Source organism: Pomacea canaliculata, linkage group LG1, assembly GCF_003073045.1.
Source record: "Pomacea canaliculata isolate SZHN2017 linkage group LG1, ASM307304v1, whole genome shotgun sequence".
Taxonomy (NCBI): Eukaryota; Metazoa; Mollusca; class Gastropoda; order Architaenioglossa; family Ampullariidae; genus Pomacea; species Pomacea canaliculata.
This window is the reverse complement of record NC_037590.1, coordinates 1,604,508-1,625,824: the sequence shown is the minus strand read 5'-3', so window position 1 is coordinate 1,625,824 and position 21,317 is coordinate 1,604,508. Positions and strand designations below refer to the sequence as shown.

At 43.0% G+C, this 21,317-nt stretch overlaps 1 protein-coding gene across 1 annotated transcript; it reads right to left on the bottom strand.

Moving 5' to 3' along the window:
- Positions 1–548: 548 nt before the first annotated feature.
- Positions 549–21,277, bottom strand: LOC112576697. Its single transcript, XM_025259350.1, has 3 exons — positions 21,061–21,277; positions 3,250–3,332; positions 549–3,049 (listed from the first exon to the last, which is right to left on the bottom strand). Exons 1-3 carry the CDS (start codon positions 21,275–21,277, stop codon positions 1,271–1,273), a joined length of 2,079 nt encoding a protein of 692 aa, XP_025115135.1. The 3' UTR covers positions 549–1,270.
- Between the last annotated feature and the right edge of the window lie 40 nt (positions 21,278–21,317).

Here is a 21,317-nt window from a genome sequence, read left to right as displayed (position 1 = left end):
TCCATGATCCACGTTGCACCTTTTTGTTAATAATAAGTGAATCAAACTGGCCAGCATCTACTGCTGTGTATACAGAGATTGCGGAAAGCTCTCCCTTCATTCTTGTTTTCTCTACATACCAGTCCCCACATGCCACTATCTACAGGAAACATGACAGTCCCTACTGGAAACTCTTCCTTTCAAAGACGACCACTGTTGTGATAAAAAAAGTTATTAAGGGACCTGCTACAGGTGTGGAACATTCACATCCATGGCAAGCTGTAGCGGTGGTCAGGAATCGTCTCAGGCTGTCACAAGAGACCTTTAGACAGAAGACTGACAGTGTCATCCTAGTCTTACTCTGCAGTCAAACACGTGGTGTCGCTGACATCGCTCATGTAGTCTGGCAGTAGAAGGAACAGGCGATACTGTTGAGTCCCACAGACCTTCTGATGAATAATGAGCGGAATTATTTAATTAAAGACAGGACAGCCGGTGGACGATTGCCAGACTTCAGTTCTCGCCCTTGTAGTGGGGAGAAGAGACCACATAGTGAGCGGGGCCACAACTCTTACCGGTAAAAACTGTCCCCTGCTCTCCCCTGCTCTCCCTGTCTGACAAACCACTGTAATAACTAACGACAAAGAGCCAGGCTAGCATCTGGTCTAGCAAGTCACGTGACTGTAGATAGCGTAAGAATGTTGACACATTAGCAATGTCTTGTTGTAGAACAGTAAACGTGTTTAAACATTAGCAGTGAATGAAAAAAGAAAGTAACCAGTCTGTGCTTTGAACTTTTCAAATCTGAAGTTAAAGACAAACGAGAAAGCAAAGAAGATAAACATTGTAAAGTTTCATAAATATAACAGGAATGACGGAAGACAAACAAATTTACCTCAGTAACATAGAGATTAACATTTCAAACACTTATGAAACTTTGACAGAGATCCTGACTAATTATTTATATAAATATTAAATTTAGATAAAAAAAATTCTTTTATGCATAAGAGTAGCAATTTGTAAATAGGCTTTTTTATTCTAAGATATTCTCTATTCTCTCACAGTAAGATTAGCAGACGTTATTAGTCAATCATTACTTCACCTAATTAATCAAAGCAGGTTTTTCAGTCCCCTAATCCTTTTGTTTTGTTTTGTTTTGTGTTTTTTGGCTTGTTTTATTTCTTTATCTATTTTATTGCCTCGATCATATTTTCCACTAGAATTGAAACAAACCATCATTCGAGCTACCGTTTATGGATGCCACAGCAACAGTCTGAAAGTGCTGTGCAGGTTACGGTTTTTGTTCCAAGCTGTGAATAGTGGACGCAACGGTTGTCGAGAAGTTGTCGGTTGTCGACAATGTGTTAGACGTGACGTCATCACGGTTCCCGAAACGTGCGCACAGCATCATGCGCACGCGCCGAGTAGTGACGTATGACATTAACAGAAGAACTCCTTGCCCGCCATTAGCTAGGATGGACAGACCGCGCAGCCAGTCCAGATCAAGACCTTCTGACAGGAGCGACAACGTCCACATGACGCCGGTAAGCATCGACAGGCGCGCGCACACCCACACGTGCTGGTGGGTCTCCTGCCTGGAGTCCGAGTGTGGCTTGAGTTTCGTCACCTCGTGGATTCGCCTGAGTGTCAGCAAGAACAGCACCAGGTTGAGCACCACAATGACAGAGAGTGGCAGCACCATGGCCGTTCCCACCAGCAGCTGCGAGCTCAGGAAACAAGACTCGCTGCTGTAGCCGATAGACTCTCCTTTCGATTGCACGTACGAGACAGCGACTACTAGCGCCACCACGACAGCCGGAAGTGCGATGGACACCGCGATGTTTTGCGTGGTTTCCCAGATCAGCGACCTGGACTCGTGGCGAGTTTTGGCAGAGAACACCTGGAACATGTGCATGGAACACACGACCATCCAGCAGAAGACGCTCAGCCAAGCCTCGTGAACTAAGATCCCCAGGGCCTGGCACCACACTCCAGAGGTCTGAAGGTTTGACGCCAGCATCAGCGCCACCTGCGCGACGAAGAGAGCGGCGCACGTGCCCATCACATTTAGCCCCGGCTGTGTGCGCAGAGCCGGAAGTAAGGCGTAGACAACGAATGTGAGGACCACGCAGAGAATAGACATGGGGATGGCGATCCAGGACAGGAGGTGTTGCCACAGCGGGGAGGACCTGATCTTAGGGACATATTTGAGAGCTTCTAATGTTTCTATGCACACGTTGAGCACCTCGTTGTCCTCCAGCCTCACGTACAACAGACTGTCTAACTCCGCCTCCTCATGTTCGCTAACCACGACCAGTCTTTTCTGGTTATTTGCCCCCTCCCTTATCATGAATTCGTCCCTCGAGAGTTGGACATAGGCGCATAAAAGCAAGTGGTTCATTTTAATTTTCAATGATTCTGAAATGTTATCTTTAATTTTAGTGTATTCACGAACGTCGGAGCCGTCATTGCTCGTTACCGGGGATTTAATCAGTGCGCTTAAGATCTTTATTTGCCGCGTTCGCGCTGCGTACTGGGTTACCAGCTCATAATGATCCACACTGACATACCCATACTTGTAGACAGTCACATTCTCGTCAGCTGTGGTGGTGTTCTGGAGTGATTCCATATCGATGCGGTGAATGAGAATTACTTTCTCCTTAGAATCTAACCTCTCCAGAATCCAATGATCAATGAGAAGATTCTGAACCAAGAAACCCTCTGCCGCGTCCCTATTTATCTCTCTTGACGCTGTTATGTCCCCTGTAAGCATTATTTTGAGTATCTTTGCCTGATCTGTATTGCTAGAAAAAAATAAGTTTAAAGTGATCGATAAAATGTACCAATAAGCATAGTTTTGAGTCTTGTTTTCGAGTTGCCGTTCAAGTTGCAGCCTCAACTCCATTAAAGATTCTTTCCTGGATGTAATCCAGGCGAGTTCCGTGCTGGGAACGAGGTTGATGTTCAGCTTGTACAACAGGCCCCGGATATTCGCCAGCGCCGTGCTGCACGTGCTGTTCTCCGCGTCCAACAACTTGCCGGCCGGGCAGGTCAGGTTGCGACACACGCCCTGCGGAAGAAAACCTGAGGTCAGTGACACAAGTTCTCACAAATTTATTACATTTGGTAGACTGACGAAGGATCATTAATAAACCAAGAGATTGACCATTACAGCGTGAGCACTCACACCTCACCTTATGCCTATAACAGAAGTGGAGTGTGTGTACCTACTTGCCTCCAGTCGTTTTAGTTAGGAATGGGGGTTGTCACCTCTTGCTGCTTGTTGGCCTCTAAAATAAATACAAGCTCCAGCGCAATATAGTAGTGGAATCCCACGTACAAATCTTTGCGATCTGTTGTAAGAAAGAACACTTGTGGAACGTGACCTGTATGCCGTCCCCAACACCACTACAAGGTAAGCTCCACCAGCTGGTGGTGGCATCAGCATGTATTGCTAAACAATTACAATGTGTTCTAGCGCTGGTGATTGATGAATGTCACAGAGAAGTTATGAAAGGGAGATATATGAGGGATAATATTCGGATGACTTATGATGTACTTTGCATTGTAATAATGTCCCTGGATTATTGCTAACTGTCGACTTTGAGAAAACGTTCAATTCTGTGTCCTGGCTATTTATTGAAAAATCTCTCAAGTTGTTTGGTTTCCCAGAGTCTATCATAAAATGATTTGTCCCATTGTACAATAATGCACCTTCCTGTATATATTTCAGTGGGCAATAGTAAGGTTGATTTAGCTTAGAAAGAGGGTGCCGGCAAGGGGATACAATCTCACCTTATTTATACTTAATCTGTTTCACTAATGATAAGGAAAAATAATAAAATAAGGGGAATACAGATTCCGGAGAAAGAAGTGCTGTTGGCTTTATTCCTGAAAGATACTACATGCTTTCTAGATGGTAGCGAAAAATCTTTTAACGAAGATATTAAAACAATAGATAGATTTTCTGATATGTCAGGGTTAAAAGTAAAAAATGACAATACTCAAGTAGTCTGGATAAGTAGCATGAAAAATAGCCATGCTAGATATATGAGGGACAGGAATTTCCAATGTTACCTTTCAGGATATTGTTTACTTAAATTTTCAAAATACAGGAAATGGAAAAAAATCTTTGGGTGTTGGGAAAAAAGACATAAAACACCCCTCGGGGGAGGGGGGGATTGGTGTTTTACGCCTTGCCAGCAACTGAGGCTATATTACGGCAAGGCAGTCAGCCCTGTAAACAGACGCCACGTGCAGAGAAAGAACAGCGTGCCCGAGACGAGAAATGAACTCTGGGCAGCCAACCTTCACTGTATTGGTGACAGGCGCTAACCGTTGAGTCACCGGACCGCTCTAACACACCCAGGGAAAACAAAAGTAGTGAAGTCTCTCGTAATAGCTAAGATAGTTCACCTGCTGACTACCACTCACCTACTCACCCCTTCGACTTGATACAAAGCATTGATAAACTTTTGTCGTTTGTTTGTAATGAAAAGCTGCAAAAACTAAAAAGCTGTAAGTTGTAAGCAATATCAGGAGGAAGGACTAACAGTGTTGGATCTTAAGTCTTTCATAGCCACACTCAACATTAGCTGTTAAGTCGACTGAAACTTAACAATGGGAGTCTTACTACATTGATGTCAGTTATTTCTCCAGTTAGTGAAGCCTGATACTTGTGGTGGTCAATGTTCTAATATTGTAAGGAAAAACTTTAAAAATCCATTCTGGCAAGATTTGATGAGGCATTATAAAAAGTTTCTTAACAAATGCATCCATACATGTAGTGAAGAATGTCTCGTGGATCCTATCCACTTTAATGGTAATATTATTAGAGGCAAAGAAGTTGTCTATATTAAGAAATAGTTGGATGCAAAAGTTTAAAACTCTTGAAGAATTCTGTGTTATGTATCCTGCCTTAACTAGCCCACATTCTTTAAAGTCACGATATCTTGTGGAGCAATATGTAGTATTCACTAATGGCTCACAGACATCCTTTCGGAAACAGGGGCTCCCTGTCACGTGACTTTTAAAATATTAGACAAATTGCCATATTTTTAGTATGTCACTGAGTATGGTATGTAGCTTGTGTATATTATATATTTCTAACTATGATTGCATGTGCTATTTGCAATAACATGACATTGTCCCTTTTGTACAAATGACTTGGAGGATGAAGCTCATGTCCTATTTTTGCCCCTATATGATGACATAAGAGATAAATATTAAGGTCTCTATGATAGTCAACAAAACCCGAAAATATTGTTTTGCAGTACAAGCGAAAAGAAAATTATGCAATGTGGTCTTTTTATATTTTTCATCCTAAATAAATGAGATTGGAATTAATTGACTAGGGTGACTTGCTGGCTATGGTGGTTAAGGGCTTTTAGAACGACTGTGTATGTGAAGGGTAAGTTAGGGTTAGGGTTAGGGGTTAGTTATTGCGAACTTTGTTGGGCAGTGACCATGGGGATGGTGTAAGAGGTGTATGGAGGGAGTAAGGACTGTTCAGTTTGTTGTAATGCCATGGCTTTGAGGATAGTTGCTATTTTATGATTTTCTTTTGTATATGGAAGAAGCCTATGGTGATGGCTGGACGAGTAGGAGCTTGTGTGTGAGTGTGTGTAAGTGGTATAAATGTATAAATGTAGAGTAGTGATATTCTAGGCATATTATCCTTGTGCATGTTTGTTGTCGTTCTTATATATCAGGGATGCCCAAACTTCGGCCCGCGAAGCTTCTGCCCACAGTACAGGAAATCGGCATTTTAGTATTAAAAAAAAACTATAAAAAAACCGAAAAAAGGGAAGAAGAAGTATTTATCCCTACGTAGGGGCGTCTTTCAATCTTTCGATGGATTTCATTCTTGATTTTCGTCTTTGGAGGAAACCAGTGTTTGAGAACGAGGGACGCTGCATTCCACAGGGGATTAGTGATCTTTTGATTGGTTAATATTTGACTCAGTCGTTAAAGGAGATTGAAAATACAGACTCCGGGCTTTCTAGCAAGGTATAAACAATGGGGTTCTGACAGGGAAGAAATACCGAAACAGCGTTTGAATTTCATTTTCCTGTGGAAATCAGGGCGGATCGCCTTGGGGTACCTCGATTAAAATGTTTTTTAAGACAATTTCTAACTTTTATTTTAACATAGAAGTGTATTTTCCTGTTAGTTCAATAACCAAGGAATCCATTTTTAAAGAAAAGTCAATCTGCGCAAAATTGACCCTCAACACCTGTCGGGGCCTCTAGTAGGAAAATGTCGTCATGTCGTCTGGCGGGTCACATTCGCGCTGGTGAAATGGGAGAGCCGAAGAAACGAAGAGTTGACTCTGAGTGCAGAAACTTCCAAGAAAAGTGGACAGATCTGTACTTTTTTATGCAACATGATAACAAGCCAACGTGTTTGATTTGCAAAGAAAGTGTGGCTGTTTCTAAGGAACACAACATTAAACGCACTATGAAAGCAGAGCACAAGAACCAGTATGGCTGCATCCTTGCTTCAAACCGCAAAGAAAAGATTACTAACTTAAGTCAAGAAATTGGAGGCTTGACGAGAATATTTAGCAAGAAAAGACAAGAAAATGAGGCGGCGGTAATTGCAAGCTACCGAGTTGCTCACATTTTGAGCAGAGAAGTGAAAGCCATTTTCCGACGGTGAATGCGTAAAAAAGTGCTTGCTAGCAGTGGTGGAGGAACTGTGTCCTGAAAAGAAGAATGCATTTGAAGCCGTCAGCCTTTCTCGCACGACAATGGCACGGCGAGTGGAAGATATGGGGAAACATCTCCAGTCAAAACTAAGGGACAAAGCAACACGTTTCGAAATGTTTTCTATTGCTGCTGACGAGTCCACCGACTCATCTGACACCGCTCAACTCTTGGTATTTATTCGCGGTACAAACAGCGATTTTGAAATGACAGAAGAGTTAGCGGCCATAAGGGGCATGCACGGGAACACCACTGGCGAAGACCTGTTCAAAGAAGTTTCAGCCGTAATAGAGGGTCTTGCTCTTCCTTGGGAAAAATTAGTGGGAGTGACTACTGATGGTGCCAGAAGTATGGTTGGATGCCACAGCGGACTGGCATCAATGGTTATTAGAAAAGTCGTCGAGTCTAATGGAACCGAGCCTCTGCGGCTTCATCGCATTATTCACCAACAAAATCACTCTGGCAAGGTGTTGAATCTGGACCATGTGATGAAGATTGTGGTCAGCACTGTAAACTTCATCAGATCACAGGCGTTGAACCACAGAACTTTCAAGGAATTTTTGACAGAAATAGAATGCGAATATGAAGACGTTCTCTTTCACAGTGAAGTCCGCTGGTTAAGCCGAGGAAAGGTACTTAAACGGTTTTTTGATTTGAGACATGAGATTGAAATTTTTATGACGGAGAAATCAAAGCAAGTGCCTCAGCTGAACGACCCCTCGTGGCTGTGGGATTTGGCGATTTTATGCGACATCACGTGACATCTGAATGAACTCAACACCAAACTACAAGGGAAAGACAAGTTGATTTCGCATGTGTATGCGGACATAACAGCATTCCAAGTGAAATTACAACTCTTCATTCAGCAGGCGGGAAGGATGGAGCTTGTCCACTTCCCAACGTGTACAGGTCTACAGTCAGGATCAGCAGCTACATATGTCTTTCCCCAAAGAAAGAATGATACAACTTCTGGGGCTCTTGAAGGAGAATTTCAGAGAAATTTTTAAGGATTTTCATGATTTGAAGGATGAAATACGTCTCTTCGAAAATCCATTTGCGGCAGATGTGTCAAGTGCCCCGACAGACCTGCAACTGGAACTGATTGACTTGCAAAGCCAGACATCCCTACTTCACAAATTTCGAGCAATGCAGACAATGGCTTTCTACGCCGAGTTGCCTGCAGAAACTTTTCCAAATCTCCGAAAACAAGAGTTAAGGATGATCACGATGGTTACAAGTACTTAACAAAAACAATAACAATAACAACAGACTTTATTAATCCCAATGGGCAATTTAAACATGGGAGCTGTGCCCTGCGTCCAGAATATATGTAAATGGAAAAAAAACTACACACACAAAACACACACATGCACACCTACCCATCACACACACACACACCGCTGATAGTTCCTCTGTGATTGAGTAGCTGAACTGCTGATGGCACAAAAGATTTTAGATGCCTATTGGTTTTGCATGCGTGTGAACAAACGTTGTCAGTGATGAAACTGGCGAAATCCGTCTTACGTCATCGCTTCGCGGACGAACGTTTGGAGTCTCTACGATGCAGCCGGAAATTCAGAAGTTGGTTTCGAAAAAAAAACTTCAAATATCCAACTAATTACTACGTAATTAATGGTAAGTACAACTTGTTTCTAATAAAAAATGGTATCTGTTCTAATTTTGTTTCTTTTTTTGTATTTTTGCGGTGAAGTGGCCCGTGACACGCGTGTCGGAAATGTGTATGGCCCGCAGGCCGAAAAAGGTTGGGCATCACTGTTACATATGATTCTGTTTTAAAATATGTAACTATAATGACAGATGTTCACACTCCATGCTGGAGCTATGCTGGAACAATTAAATCAGTCAAACACAACATTTAATTACGTTTTTAGAAAGCCACAGTACTTAATACAAATTACGATAGTTGTTGAAAAAAGTTTTAATGCACACCCAGAAAGTTCATTCAAATGTTCCAACAATGTTTTTTTTCCAAATCTGATTGTCAACAGAAGAATAATAACGTTTTTGTTCGACCCACGGTACGTTCATGCTGCTCACACTTCATATTACTTCTTAGCAATGACCAATTATCAATTAGCAATACTATTACCTAAAGTCACTGAGCAAGAACAAATATCTATATATTTTCCACTAATATATAAAAAGTAAATCAGTGACACCTCCACTAGGGGACAGACGTTAGAAGAAACTGGTGCTGCCTCCTGGGGACGAACAACTAAAACTTTCTTCTTGTCTTGCTACTCATGGTCATTAAGTTTCTTGAGAGATTAGTCTCTCCTACCCGGTTACTAGGGTCACAAACTCCAGGCTAAAAGCTGCGCCTATGAAAGCTACAAAGAAAATACTACTTGTATATACCTATATCAAAATACAACAGAAATTCAAAAGTTACAAAAATCCGAAGTGCAAAAGAAATGTGATTTCCGCACCTTACACGGAAGACGCAGCCTCCACTTCCCCACACTCTGTGGTCTCGGTCTCGCCACTTGCCGTCTCTCTGGGAAGTGAAGTGCTGCCGGCGACAGTTAATTATGTTGTCTTCCTCTCTTCTCTTCCAGCTATCTTGTGCTCATTCAGCGTGTGCGGCTCGGTCACCCACACTGTGCTTAGTTCATAACTTGTATGTCACCCCTCTGTGACAGTCACTAATACTGTTAACCACTTACATCATGACGATTCCACACCATCTCATTGTTTATACTTGTTGCCACAGCAACCCGATGTGATACTAACAGAGGGCAAACCAGACATTACAGCAGCGCTCGAAACAAAGGAGCGGAAAGAAATTACAAAGGACTCAGTATCACATGACAGTATCACGTGATCGTGCACACAGTACCTACCGCGCCCCCCCCCCTCCAGTCAACCACCTAAGAACAATCATTTCATTTTGTGTTCACTTGAAGGCAGTATAGTCAGCTTGTAACAAGAGTAATCTTGTGTACAGAGAGTTTTCTGCTCCTGTGGATGAGGACTGGACTACACGATACTGGAAGACGTAGCATGAGGTCGTTGGCGAGTTATTTAAACTTCGTCACTATTGCCGCTGGCAAGAATTTTCACATATCACAGCTTGAATGTGAGAGGAAACACAAACTGTAATGTATTACTCTTAGAAAGCTAAACTCTTTGGACTATATTTTTGGCAGCGTACTAACTTGAAGTGCTATTAGGACTCCCGGTAAAGTAGTGCTATATGACGTCAGCAGAGTATAACCACGGTAGCCCACTGGTACCGACACTTAGCGAGGGTTGTGTTCCACGAAGACATGACATCACGGCATCGTCAATGTCCAGACATGACTTTTAACTATAAATCTCTTTTAATTTTTGCGAAACACATGCATTCGACAATGTCACTTGATAGAGGATCGTCATGTCAGCCACACACTCAGTCCCGTGACCGGCATCTGTGGTTGGGGCGATCACAGGAGCAGACTAACAGCTGACAGGCCCCCACTCTTGTCTACTGTGGGCGATAGTGAGCAGGTCCTGTACACGACGACCTATCCAGTCTTTCTCATTCATCTTCTGGACACGACAGGGTGTGGTCCCGGGTCACGTGGCCACAGAAGACCAGCTTACGTCAACTGACTGTTAAAAGTAGAGGTTCCTGGTTTTCTACGATTGTGGCCATCTTGTTTCCTACAAAGTCGTTGGTTCTGTGTCTTTAAAAAGGTTTGCAAGTTGTTGGGTTTTGCATCTTCTCCAAATCAAAGGGAATTCGGGGAATCGGGGAATGTTTGAGAGTCGGTTCGCGTTAAGATTCAGGTTCATTAGAACAAGGTCATGGTCGTTACTGATGTCAGAGACTCGGTACTTCTTTGCTTTGGCCTTGTTGATGCTGGATTTAAAGCGAGTCGGCAGCAGGATATAGTCCATTGAATTATGGACTAATTCGTATGGTCAGTATTTCGTGGCCGTCCTTGATTTCCTGTACAGGTGTAAGGTGCTGGCAAAGGTGAGTGGCTCTGTAAAAAGTCTGTCCCCTGTCGGCTGTTCCACGAGTCCAGACTTGCCCACCGTTCCTGCCCACTGCTGGCACGCGTCTAGACATTGGTATCACAGTCACTGAGTACAACGAGGATGTCCGTTTTTAAAACAACCCGCATCACCGAAAACATCACACGATTGAAAACGCGACCTTTACTAGAATATGAAATATTCACCTTGAATTTAGAGACAGGATGAAGAATCACCCAGATAAAAGTGAACACACATACATTGGTGTGAGCCACATTGTGCAATGGCTTCTGTGGATGCCTGTATTCTGATCATGTGTGACATTAATACTGTGAGGTAAAAATCACTCATTACATGACAATCTTGTATGTCACACCATGCATGGAGCCATCTAACTGACAGGATAGTGTCATGGAGTGAACACCTTCCAGCAGCCAGGACCAAGCCAGGTGTGGGCTGAGCTGTGTGCACGACATTCACTGTCGCGACATTAGCAGCAGTTTCATTGTCATCATGAGCCGACAGTTTACTGGCAGCACAGCTCCGTCTGGTGGGGATGCATTGCCCACGCAAACATTCTCCATCCTTTTGTTATTCTTGACCAGACCGCTGTAACAACCGGTAACAGGTGATGTCCACAAGGACCCTTCTGGGTGTGTAAATAATATTGTGAGCGCGCGTCTTCCTTTCCAACGTCCAATCTTTCCACAGAAAGTTTCTGTCTCGTTCACAGAAAAACCCTGGATGTGTCAGAGATGACTGGCCTCAACTACAAATAATCCAGAAGCCTTTATTAAATAAGCGCAGGTCGGCAAAACATGTATAGACCGATACATACCGATGTGTTTACCTAAGTATACCGAATAGCTGGCCTTATAGTTTAACAATACGCCACTGGAAGCCTTAAAGCCAACGTTTATTCCAGGCAAGAGGTCGACCTTTAGAATGGCCGTCTCTAAATGCTGCCTTCAAACATGGATATTTGTTATACTTAAAATAGAAAACAATATAATGCATTACTTGCACATTAAATGTTTGAAATCCAGGAATGTCACAAAACAAACTCCGGTAAATACCGTTGACTGCTGATGGCGGGCTAGTCACGCCTGTAATATATAATAACAAGCATATAAAGGTCTCCTACTATTAACTGCGACTCGCGCAATACAACGCGTGGTTACATACACAGTCCCAACCTTCTGTGCACGACTAACTCGCGGCCTGTCTTTTGTCGGATGTAAGCTAGACATGTCTTGTAAACACGCCTGACAGTCAATACAACCTTTTAAAAACCAAAATGCTTGCTGTGCGCTTTCACATGGTGTTATTATTATGTGTTATTTTATACTCGATTATTATCAAAAACATATTTGTCTCGCGGCAAACATATAGTGGACGACCTCGTGCGAGCTTTTTTATCATGTTTATGTTTATGTTTATGTTTATACTTAAAAGTAGCAGAAATGATTCACAAGCATTCTCTCGTGAGTTTTGCTTTACATATAACAGTTGGGAAAAAGTCTAATTAAAAGTTTGGATTATAAAACTCGAGATATTGGAAACTCCTTTTCTAGACTTTTTTTTCGAAAATTCTCCTTTTAAAATATATATACTGATATTTTACTTCTGTTGTATTGCAAAACAAAATTTTGAAAACCGTCAATGTAAACTCGCGCTGCTTCCAAATGGCGGACCTCCTGGAAGCTGTCAATAACTAGTCCACACCTGAGTTACAGCAAAATTCATTATAAAGGGATATACTGGCATCACTTGAAGAACATCTGGCTACTACAACCTCAACACATCATTAACACAATGATTTCCATCAGCTCGCTTGAAGACTTATCTAAAGCAGCAAACGTCGTTTAGATGTCAGTCCGGCACGGGTGGTTTAACAACTGTTAACAACACACAACAACACGATTACCTTAGGCTGCCCACATCACCTTCAGTTCATTGTGGAGCTGCTCAGCACTTTACAGACTACAGGACAAATACTCGTGTGTACACAACTCAACACCTCGCTCTCAGGGAAGGGAGGTGACCGCCAGAGGGCAAGCGCCTGATGGGGACCCGCACTAACAAGAAAGAGAATATTGTTGAGCATTTACAATGACAGCACTGTTGAGCAGTTAGAAAGAACATTGCTGAGCATAGACAGAACATTCTTACTGTCAAGAACACTGTTGACTATTTCAAGAGAATGTGGAGCATCCCCGATGAGACCTCTGTAGGGGTAGCGCGTCGGCAGACGTCCAGACAGAGAGCATCCAGTTCAAGATCACACTACTATTATATGTTAGAACAAAGTATAACTTTTTTTACTTGAAGATTTGCTAAAGCAACCTAGCATCAAATTATATATAGTGTGAATGTATCAACGTTCGTCATCAAAAAGACACTTTTTATTCCTCGTTCCACGAGCAGTTATTTACACGATTGACCAGTTTTACAAAAATAAAGCGCGGGGTTATGTGGAATCTGTCAGTTTCCTGTAGTGGATGTCTAAGGACATCGGGAGGGGCGAGTGACGTCTGGGTTTAGTTGTGTGAGTTGACCAGTGGCTCACCAGTGGCACCCACAATGTCCTGGCCAGTGGGAGTAGGGATGGCGAGACCCTAGCACCTCCCTTGTAAACAGATGAATAGTAGGTGAGGTTCTGTTAACGCCTCAATGCTATTTATACAAAGTATGTACCGCTGTCATCCCTGCATGTCCTCAGCGAAGAAACTGGAATTAACTTCCATAACGCTTCGTTGCATTTTATATATAATCCATGTTGTCAACCTCTAGCTAATGCATCTGCACTGATTCCCCTTTTTTCTGACTGGACAGGAAAACAAAAGAAAATGTTAAGTACATTACATCGCGGTATAGAAGCCTTTCCTCCGATTAAAATCAATTAACATAAGATATAATATTTGCTATCGTTTGGATTAGTTGGTCCGTTTGTTCGTTTGTGCAATCATGCCTCGTCTGTTTACTTCATTACTCTCATTGCTATTGTTTTCCTATAAATGAATCAAAGCCACTCCTACCGCACGATTTAATGAGATAGTGACAAAGTCACGTGACTCACGTCCAAGTCCGTCCCACGGCCGCTGGCACACCCTGACGTAGACAACGTCGTGTCACGCATGGTGTCAGAGGACAGCCCGAACAACAGAGATAATGGCGGAAGTCCTGGATTTCGTCTCCCAATATAATCGCAGTTCTTCACACGCGGCTTGTCGCCATTGCACACAACACAGAACACGTTTTGGCGCAGCCTGCTGTCGGGAATCGTGACACGGTAAATGTCGGATAGCTTCAGACAATCGTCTTTACTGTTCCTGTCGTAGGCCTCCCACCTGCCTGTTGCGTTACAGGTAGAGATCACTTTTGACAAATAACTGGCTGTATGTCCACACTTCAAAAGATTTGCATCTTCCAGTGGGATGTGCTGTACATTACAGGTCGTGTGACTACCTGCCGAGGCCAGACGAAGAAGGTCAACTTCTGACATTGCTGTGTACACGTACTGAAAACTTTACACGACACCTCTCGTGTCCATGTCACCAGTGAGGTGGCCCGGTGACATGCGGCGCAGTCCTTGTTCCTGAAGGTTCTCTTGGTCTTCACGTCGGTCACGAGGCGAGTCATGGTCCAGTCGCTCACACCTTCTTCACAGTTCTTCTTGACATCATCTGATACCCAGGAGTCTGGACAACTAACAATAACTACAAGCTTCTTCGCGACGCATCCTAAAAGATATATTGGAGTAAACATGTAGAGACTTTCAGAGCAGCACCGATCAGACAAGGAATTACAAACGCCATCACAATGGCAAGGGAAGCAACCCATCAGTTTACACTTCGGGATACGCATGGTGCGAGTCTTCACGGGCAAGTAAGAAAGCCCGTCCCACAGTAACAGGTCAGTGATTTTTGGACTGTCGTAAATCTGGTCACAGTAAACGTCTAAATACTCTTCCGGTGACTGAGAAGTTTCCTTCCACGTGTAATTTTCCACAGAAATCTCAGTAAAGGTCGTCAGCATCCCTTGTCTGGCTACACCTGTGGTAACGGCTGTCCCCTCACTGACCTCAGAAGCTCGATTTGTCAGCAAAGAAGTGCCATTGCAACTAGATGACCCCAGACTACAGTCGCCATGGACCACCAAACACCACACAGACAGAAAGACGAGGACTAACAGAGCGGAGACCCGTGAAGTGCAAAGCCTCATAGTAAAGGACACCCCGAGCATCTTCAAGTCTCTCTGATCGCTGTTGAAAACACCGGAAGAAATGTGGGCAGGTCGCTCTTTCCCAGAGAATATATAGCAAACGGGAAAATTTCCTACAACGTAAAAAATATTGAAATTGTTTCTTCATTAACTTATCTTACGCCAAACATAAAAATTATGCCTGATTATAGTCCCTCTAGAGTTTTTGTTTCAAAACTATTTCTTGCCGGTGTGATAGTAGGTTACTCTGGGTGTGATCACGCTCTCGAACTGTTGTTTTTTTTTCGTGCCTGCGTACATTTCTTTAAAAACTAAATGTTCTTTTTTTGCCTTGTTCATTCATAAAGGCACACGCGCGCACACATACACAGACACATTCATATAATTACACGCATTCAGCCCGAGAGACCTAGTGACAAACTGTTATAATTACCTGTTCTGCGCCTGGATATCTGATTATCTGACCAGGAATAGTGTTGAAAACTTTGTTAATTTACCCTATTGTTCAGTTTTCTGTCCGAAGAACAAGTCGGAAAATTAAGCATACCATAATATTATGCAGAATAATAATCTAAGACTTTATGTTTAATGCTTTCCTATTAGTTATAAACTATGATGTAGATTTAGAGAATTTGCGGATCATTGTCCGGAAGTAATGTCTCTGTAATTTCTGATCTTACAGCATTAATTAAAGACCAAGTTATACTAAGTACTGGGTAACTTATTTTACTGGAGCTGTAAAAAACAATCTTGATCTTCACCGACGACAGCAGCCCTTCCCTGACGACTTGTTTATTAAAATGACAGTCACGATCACGCCCTCAGTGGTACCGTCCTATTAATTACTTACTAGACTGGTAGTTGAACACTAATGAATCCAGAGACATACCTACATCAATGGTTTGGATAATTTGTCACGTTTCCCTCCCCCACCGGCAAGAGGACAAACACACTGATAATATGCAATTATTTCTTGTCGCCAATAATACTATGTTGCTGTTTAGTGGAGGATCTCGCGGTATCGACTCGTACAGGGTTGACTCGGTACAGGTTTGCAGAACTCACGAGGAAACAAACACATAAAGGAAATGGACGTTTATGTCCTGCAGAAAGTGGCCACCGTTTGCTTTGGTTTGCTGACCCAGTAGTACAAGACCCTGTGACCACTGACCTCTAACAGCATGGAGCAGCAAAGAGGTGGACGGGTTACCGCGCGGCAGGCAGTTCGATTTGCAAGATTCTTAACTCCCTTCCGCTACCTGCCACCCACCTGACTATCACTACACATCTACCTGCGGGAACACTGACGAACCTGGGAACAACAACAAAAGAAAGTAAGTAGCTTGTATTCTGTCTCTGCCCGCCTGTCGTCATCCTCAGTCGGCAACTCTCCTCTGTCAGCGCGAGTGAGCGCGCATTGATTTAACAGCGGGGCGAGGATACACGGCCACCCGCCATTGCAGGCTGAAATGTGGCTAGCCTTGTAATCAGTGAGGTAGACTTTAGAGCAAGAGCTCCAGATATACCAGGGACTGCGACCAGAACTCTTTCCCTGTCCACCCATCCGATGGTCACCTCATGTACCCGAGATTGCTAGCGATGCAGAAAGTGAACCGCTACCTTCTGTATTTTATGCCCTATAAACGGTCTACCACTTCTAGTTTGTTGCCATTGGGAACCCTTTTCCTGTACGGAAATCTGACAGAAGAGCTGAGGTCTACGTTTCTCTACTTTGACCCATAATGCCTGGACCGGAAGGCACGTGGTTTTATAACTGTGTGACGCAATATACTTTATCCAGATGACTCAACTGTGAATAATAATCCTAAAGTTAATTAGCATAGTGCAATATTCGGCCAACAGGTCAGTTCATCTTTAGTGTCCACTGCAACTCAGTTAAGGTCGTAGACAATTGAAGAAGGTACATCCGCGCGAGCCCCTAGCCAGCTAATGTCGTTTTCACCTGATTAATACTCAAGTATGGATCTGTAAATACAATAGAAATACAACAGATTTTAGTCCATTGACAAAGGTTTCCTTAGCTGACCGCGAACGCCAACCTTCAGAAATTAAAAAAAAAGAAAACCTCACCGCCTTCCTTGTCAGCACACCGCGCCATCTTTGAGGGTTAGGGTTAAGGTTAGGTTAAGGTTAGGGTTACGTTTAGGAGGTTAAGGTTAGGTTAAGAACCGCTGCCCTAGGGGCACGCGTTGATAATCTCTGTCTTTACTTGCTTGTGTGGGAGGGCTGGTGTCCTGACATAAAGTTCAGTAGAGACCTCTTCACTTGCGGTGGTATGTTCAGGTAAAGATGATGGATGAGTCGATTCAGTTGATCTCTTCAAACTGGTCTTCTTTGTCCTGCATCGTTTTGCTTAGTATTGCCGACATTTGAAGTCATTTTCACTGCTTGTGTGGATATGTTCCAGCCTGACACAGTCTCGTAGGTCCCCCTGACTGATGGGTCGCTCACTGCTTTTTCTCTGTCATACTACGAAGGCCAAAGTATAACCCTTGTGTATCCCGGGTGCGAAGAGGCTGGAAATGCCCTAAGGGATACCGCACGTTCGCTTCCCCTTGTTGGACTTCGTTTCGGGTAGGGAACATTAGGAACGAACCGATGGGATGTTTGTCGATCGGCTCATAAAGGTAACTCCTCATCGATCCCTCAACACTTCAAGTGTGTGTGTGTGGGGGGGTCATTCGTTACCATGATCTTGTAGGGATGTCAGAACTTGACATCAAATCACAACTGGCACCCCAGGGTGTCATCCTAAAGAAGGACGGCAAATCTATTCTTACAAATACTCTTTTCTGAACTTTCTTTTTTCCCAAAATACCTGACTTCATTGAGGCTGGATATTTACTGGTCAAAATATCTTTGTTTATCCAGACGGACATGACATGAGTAACTTCTGAGGGGCCTGTCTCAGTCTGTCAGGCTATGTCCTCCTCCTCCTCTTCCTTCTCCTCCTCGTCCTCCTACTAGCTAACCCAATCGTCACAAAAATCTCAAACCAACATAAGCATCACAAAAATCACCTTCCTAAGTCAGAAACACTGCACGCCAACACGCACGCAACACAAAATCATCAAGGAACAAGAATACCGCACCGCAGACAGAAAAGAACACAAAAACAAAACCAGTCACCAGACATACCCTCTACTCAGCAGCAAACATCTGGACTACCACAGAAGCAGCATCAATCCCTGTTTCTAACCGCTTAGTGAAGGCAAATGCCGGTCCGGCGCTCAGAGAGACAATGCCCAACTGACAGTCTGTAAACTTTGTGTGAATATAGTTTCTGTTTGCGAACTGCACATCAGTTTGAGATAAGAGAGTTCATTTCCGTGTTATGGACCTGTCCGTGCCTCCGTGTTTTGTTTTGTTTTGTTTGTTTTTGTTTTTTGTTACATTAAACAGTGATGACAAGTACATGTCAAATTATGTTCACCCCCTAAAGTAAGGTGACCAGACGTTTACGTTCCGATATGGTTTCAAGAAGCCGGAAAAAATTTTTCTGGACATGACATTGGGCGTCCCGCACTATTACAAGAGGTCAAAAGCGGGACTTACGTCTGGCTTTAGTGTATCCTGCATATCTTGGTGTAGCCTTGTGATCCTCTAAAATAAAAGCAGGCGGAATACGTGGCTATGGTGGCTTTAGTGACTGGATGAATCCATCTGTTGAGGAGATGGGTGGCACGAAAGTAAACACATTTTCAAGCCATCCTCCTTTGTCTAACTTGTTGATTAACCTTCTGTGCTTCCTGGAGTAGAGTGGCGCTGCTAAAATTTGAAAACGAGGCTCTGTCTGCGTCACTTCCTGTCTGTGTTGCTTCCTGTGACTCCAGCTAGACGCCATGACTGCTGGGTCTTAGTAATAAGCAAGAAGTGGTGTGAAATGTTGGTTTGTATGGCTTTTGATAGCAGATAACAAGATTTAAAAGTCGAACGCTGCTCGATAGTAAAACAACACGACACTCATTTAAAGACATTTATTTCGTCTGCTTGAACTGAGATATAGTTGATATAATTTATAATACAACAAATACAGTTACAGTCTATTCAAAGATAAATGTTCTCAATGATACACATCGTACCTACAGCATAAGCACAACAATACCGTTCTGAATATTAGTGGCTGTAGTTTCCTGTAGGATACAAAGTAATAAGCGTGTATAATCTTTGGTGTACCGTTACAAAACGTAGGCGAGTCAGTATTTTTGTACTAATAAAAATAAAGTAACGATACTCAGCAAAAATAACCCTTTATTATAATTATAGAATGTGTTTGTGTGTACATAGAAATAAAAATAAATGCCTATATTGATAAGAGTTTATTAATGCATCAAATGTAATTTTTATAAAGCGTATTAAACATATTTCATATTTAAATGACCCGATATTCTTTAGATATGTTGATCTAATTATTTTGAAATGGCAGGGTTATTTGAAATAACAAATAAAGGTCCTATGGAAAGTATAACATTTTTCTGATGACACCGTGGACAACACATGGACACTGATGATAGCCTGTAGCTTGTCTCTACTCTAACAGCTTCGCTCACTTTCTACGCTAACGATATTTCATGTTTGCTGATGTGTGTTCGTGTCTCCACTTTAATTAGTAGAATTAGGTGTTCTATACACACAAACGTTATTATATTACAATTACATGTCACAAAATTACTGCGTCAATACTCAGATAACGCAAGGAACATCTCACTATAAGCAAAAAGGTAGGATGAGAAGGTCCTATTGAGGGTCCTATTGTCACAATCCGCACCAGCTACAAAGAATATATCGGGTGAAACAGCTGACTCTGTCAAGAGATGTACGCAGCGAAAGCACTGGATGCCGAGACGGGATCTGAACCAAGGACATTCGCTGTCATAGTGACAAGCAGTGAAGCGCTTCCTACTAAAGACGATGACTGTTGTGATAAGAGTCATTACGGGACCTGCTACAGGTGTGGAACATTCCATCCATGGCAAGCTGTAGCGGTGGTCAGGAATCGTCTCAGGCTGTCACAAGAGACCTTTAGACAGAAGTCTGACAGTGTCATCCTAGTCTTACTCTGCAGCCAAACACGTGGTGTCGCTGACATCGCTCGTGCAATCTGGCAGTAGAAGGAACAGGCGATATTGTTGAGTCCCACAGACCTTCTGATGAGTAAAGAGCGGAATTGTTTAATTAAAGACAGGGACAGCCAGTGACGATTGCCGGACTTCAGTTCTCGCCCTTGTAGTGGGGAGTAGAGACCACATAGTGAGCGGGGTGACAACTCTTACCGGTAAAAACTTTCCCCCTGCTCTCCCTGTCTGACAAACAAACTGTAATAACCAACGACATAGAACCAGGCTAGCATCTGGTCACGTGACTGCAGATAGTGTAAGAATGTAGACACATTAGCATTGCCTTATTGTAGACAGTAAACGTGTTTAAACATTAGCAGTAAAATGAAAAAGGAAAGTTATCAGTCTGCACGTTGAACCTTTTAAGTCTGAAGTTAAATACAAAAGTCAAAACAAATAAGATAACCAATGGTAAAGTTTCATAAATGAAACATGAGTCACAGATAAACGATCAAATTTACCTCAGTTACAAATAGAGATTAACATTTCAAATACTTATCAAACTTTGACTGAGCTCCCTTTTGCTTAGTTATGTGTAAATAATAAAAATTCCTATCTTAGTTCATCTTTACAGACGTTTTCAGTTCCTTATCGGATATAAGGACTGCAGTCTGTAAATAGCTTTTTTTCCTGTACTAAGATATTTACTATTTTCGGACATCAACATTAGTAGACGTTATCCTTGTCATTATCTCATCTTTATGAACCCTAGGTTTTTGTTGTCTAATTTTCGTTTTTCTTCTTCCGTCATATTTTCTCCTAGGATGGAGGTAATTCATCCTGTAAGCTAACCCATCAAGGATGCCCAAACAACAATCTGAATATGCTTTTCAGACTACGATTTTTGCTCCAAGTTGTGAATAGTAGACACAACGGTTGACGAGAGTTTGTCGGTTGTCGACTGTGTGTTCGACGTGACGTCACTATAGTATCCAAGACGTGCGTACAGCAGATGCGCACGCGCCGAGTAGTGACATAAGACATTAACAGAAGAACTCCTTGCCCGCCATTAGCTAGGATAGACAGACCGCGCAGCCAGTCCAGATCAAGACCTTCTGACAGGAGCGACAACGTCCACATGACGCCGGTAAGCATCGACAGGCGCGCGCACACCCACACGTGCTGGTGGGTCTCCTGTCTGGAGTCCGAGTGTGGCTTCAGTTTCTTCACCTCGTGGATTCGCCTGAGTGTCAGCAAGAACAGCACCAGGTTGAGCACCACAATGACAGACAGTGGCAGCACCATGGCCGTTCCCACCAGCAGCTGCGAGCTCAGGAAACAAGAC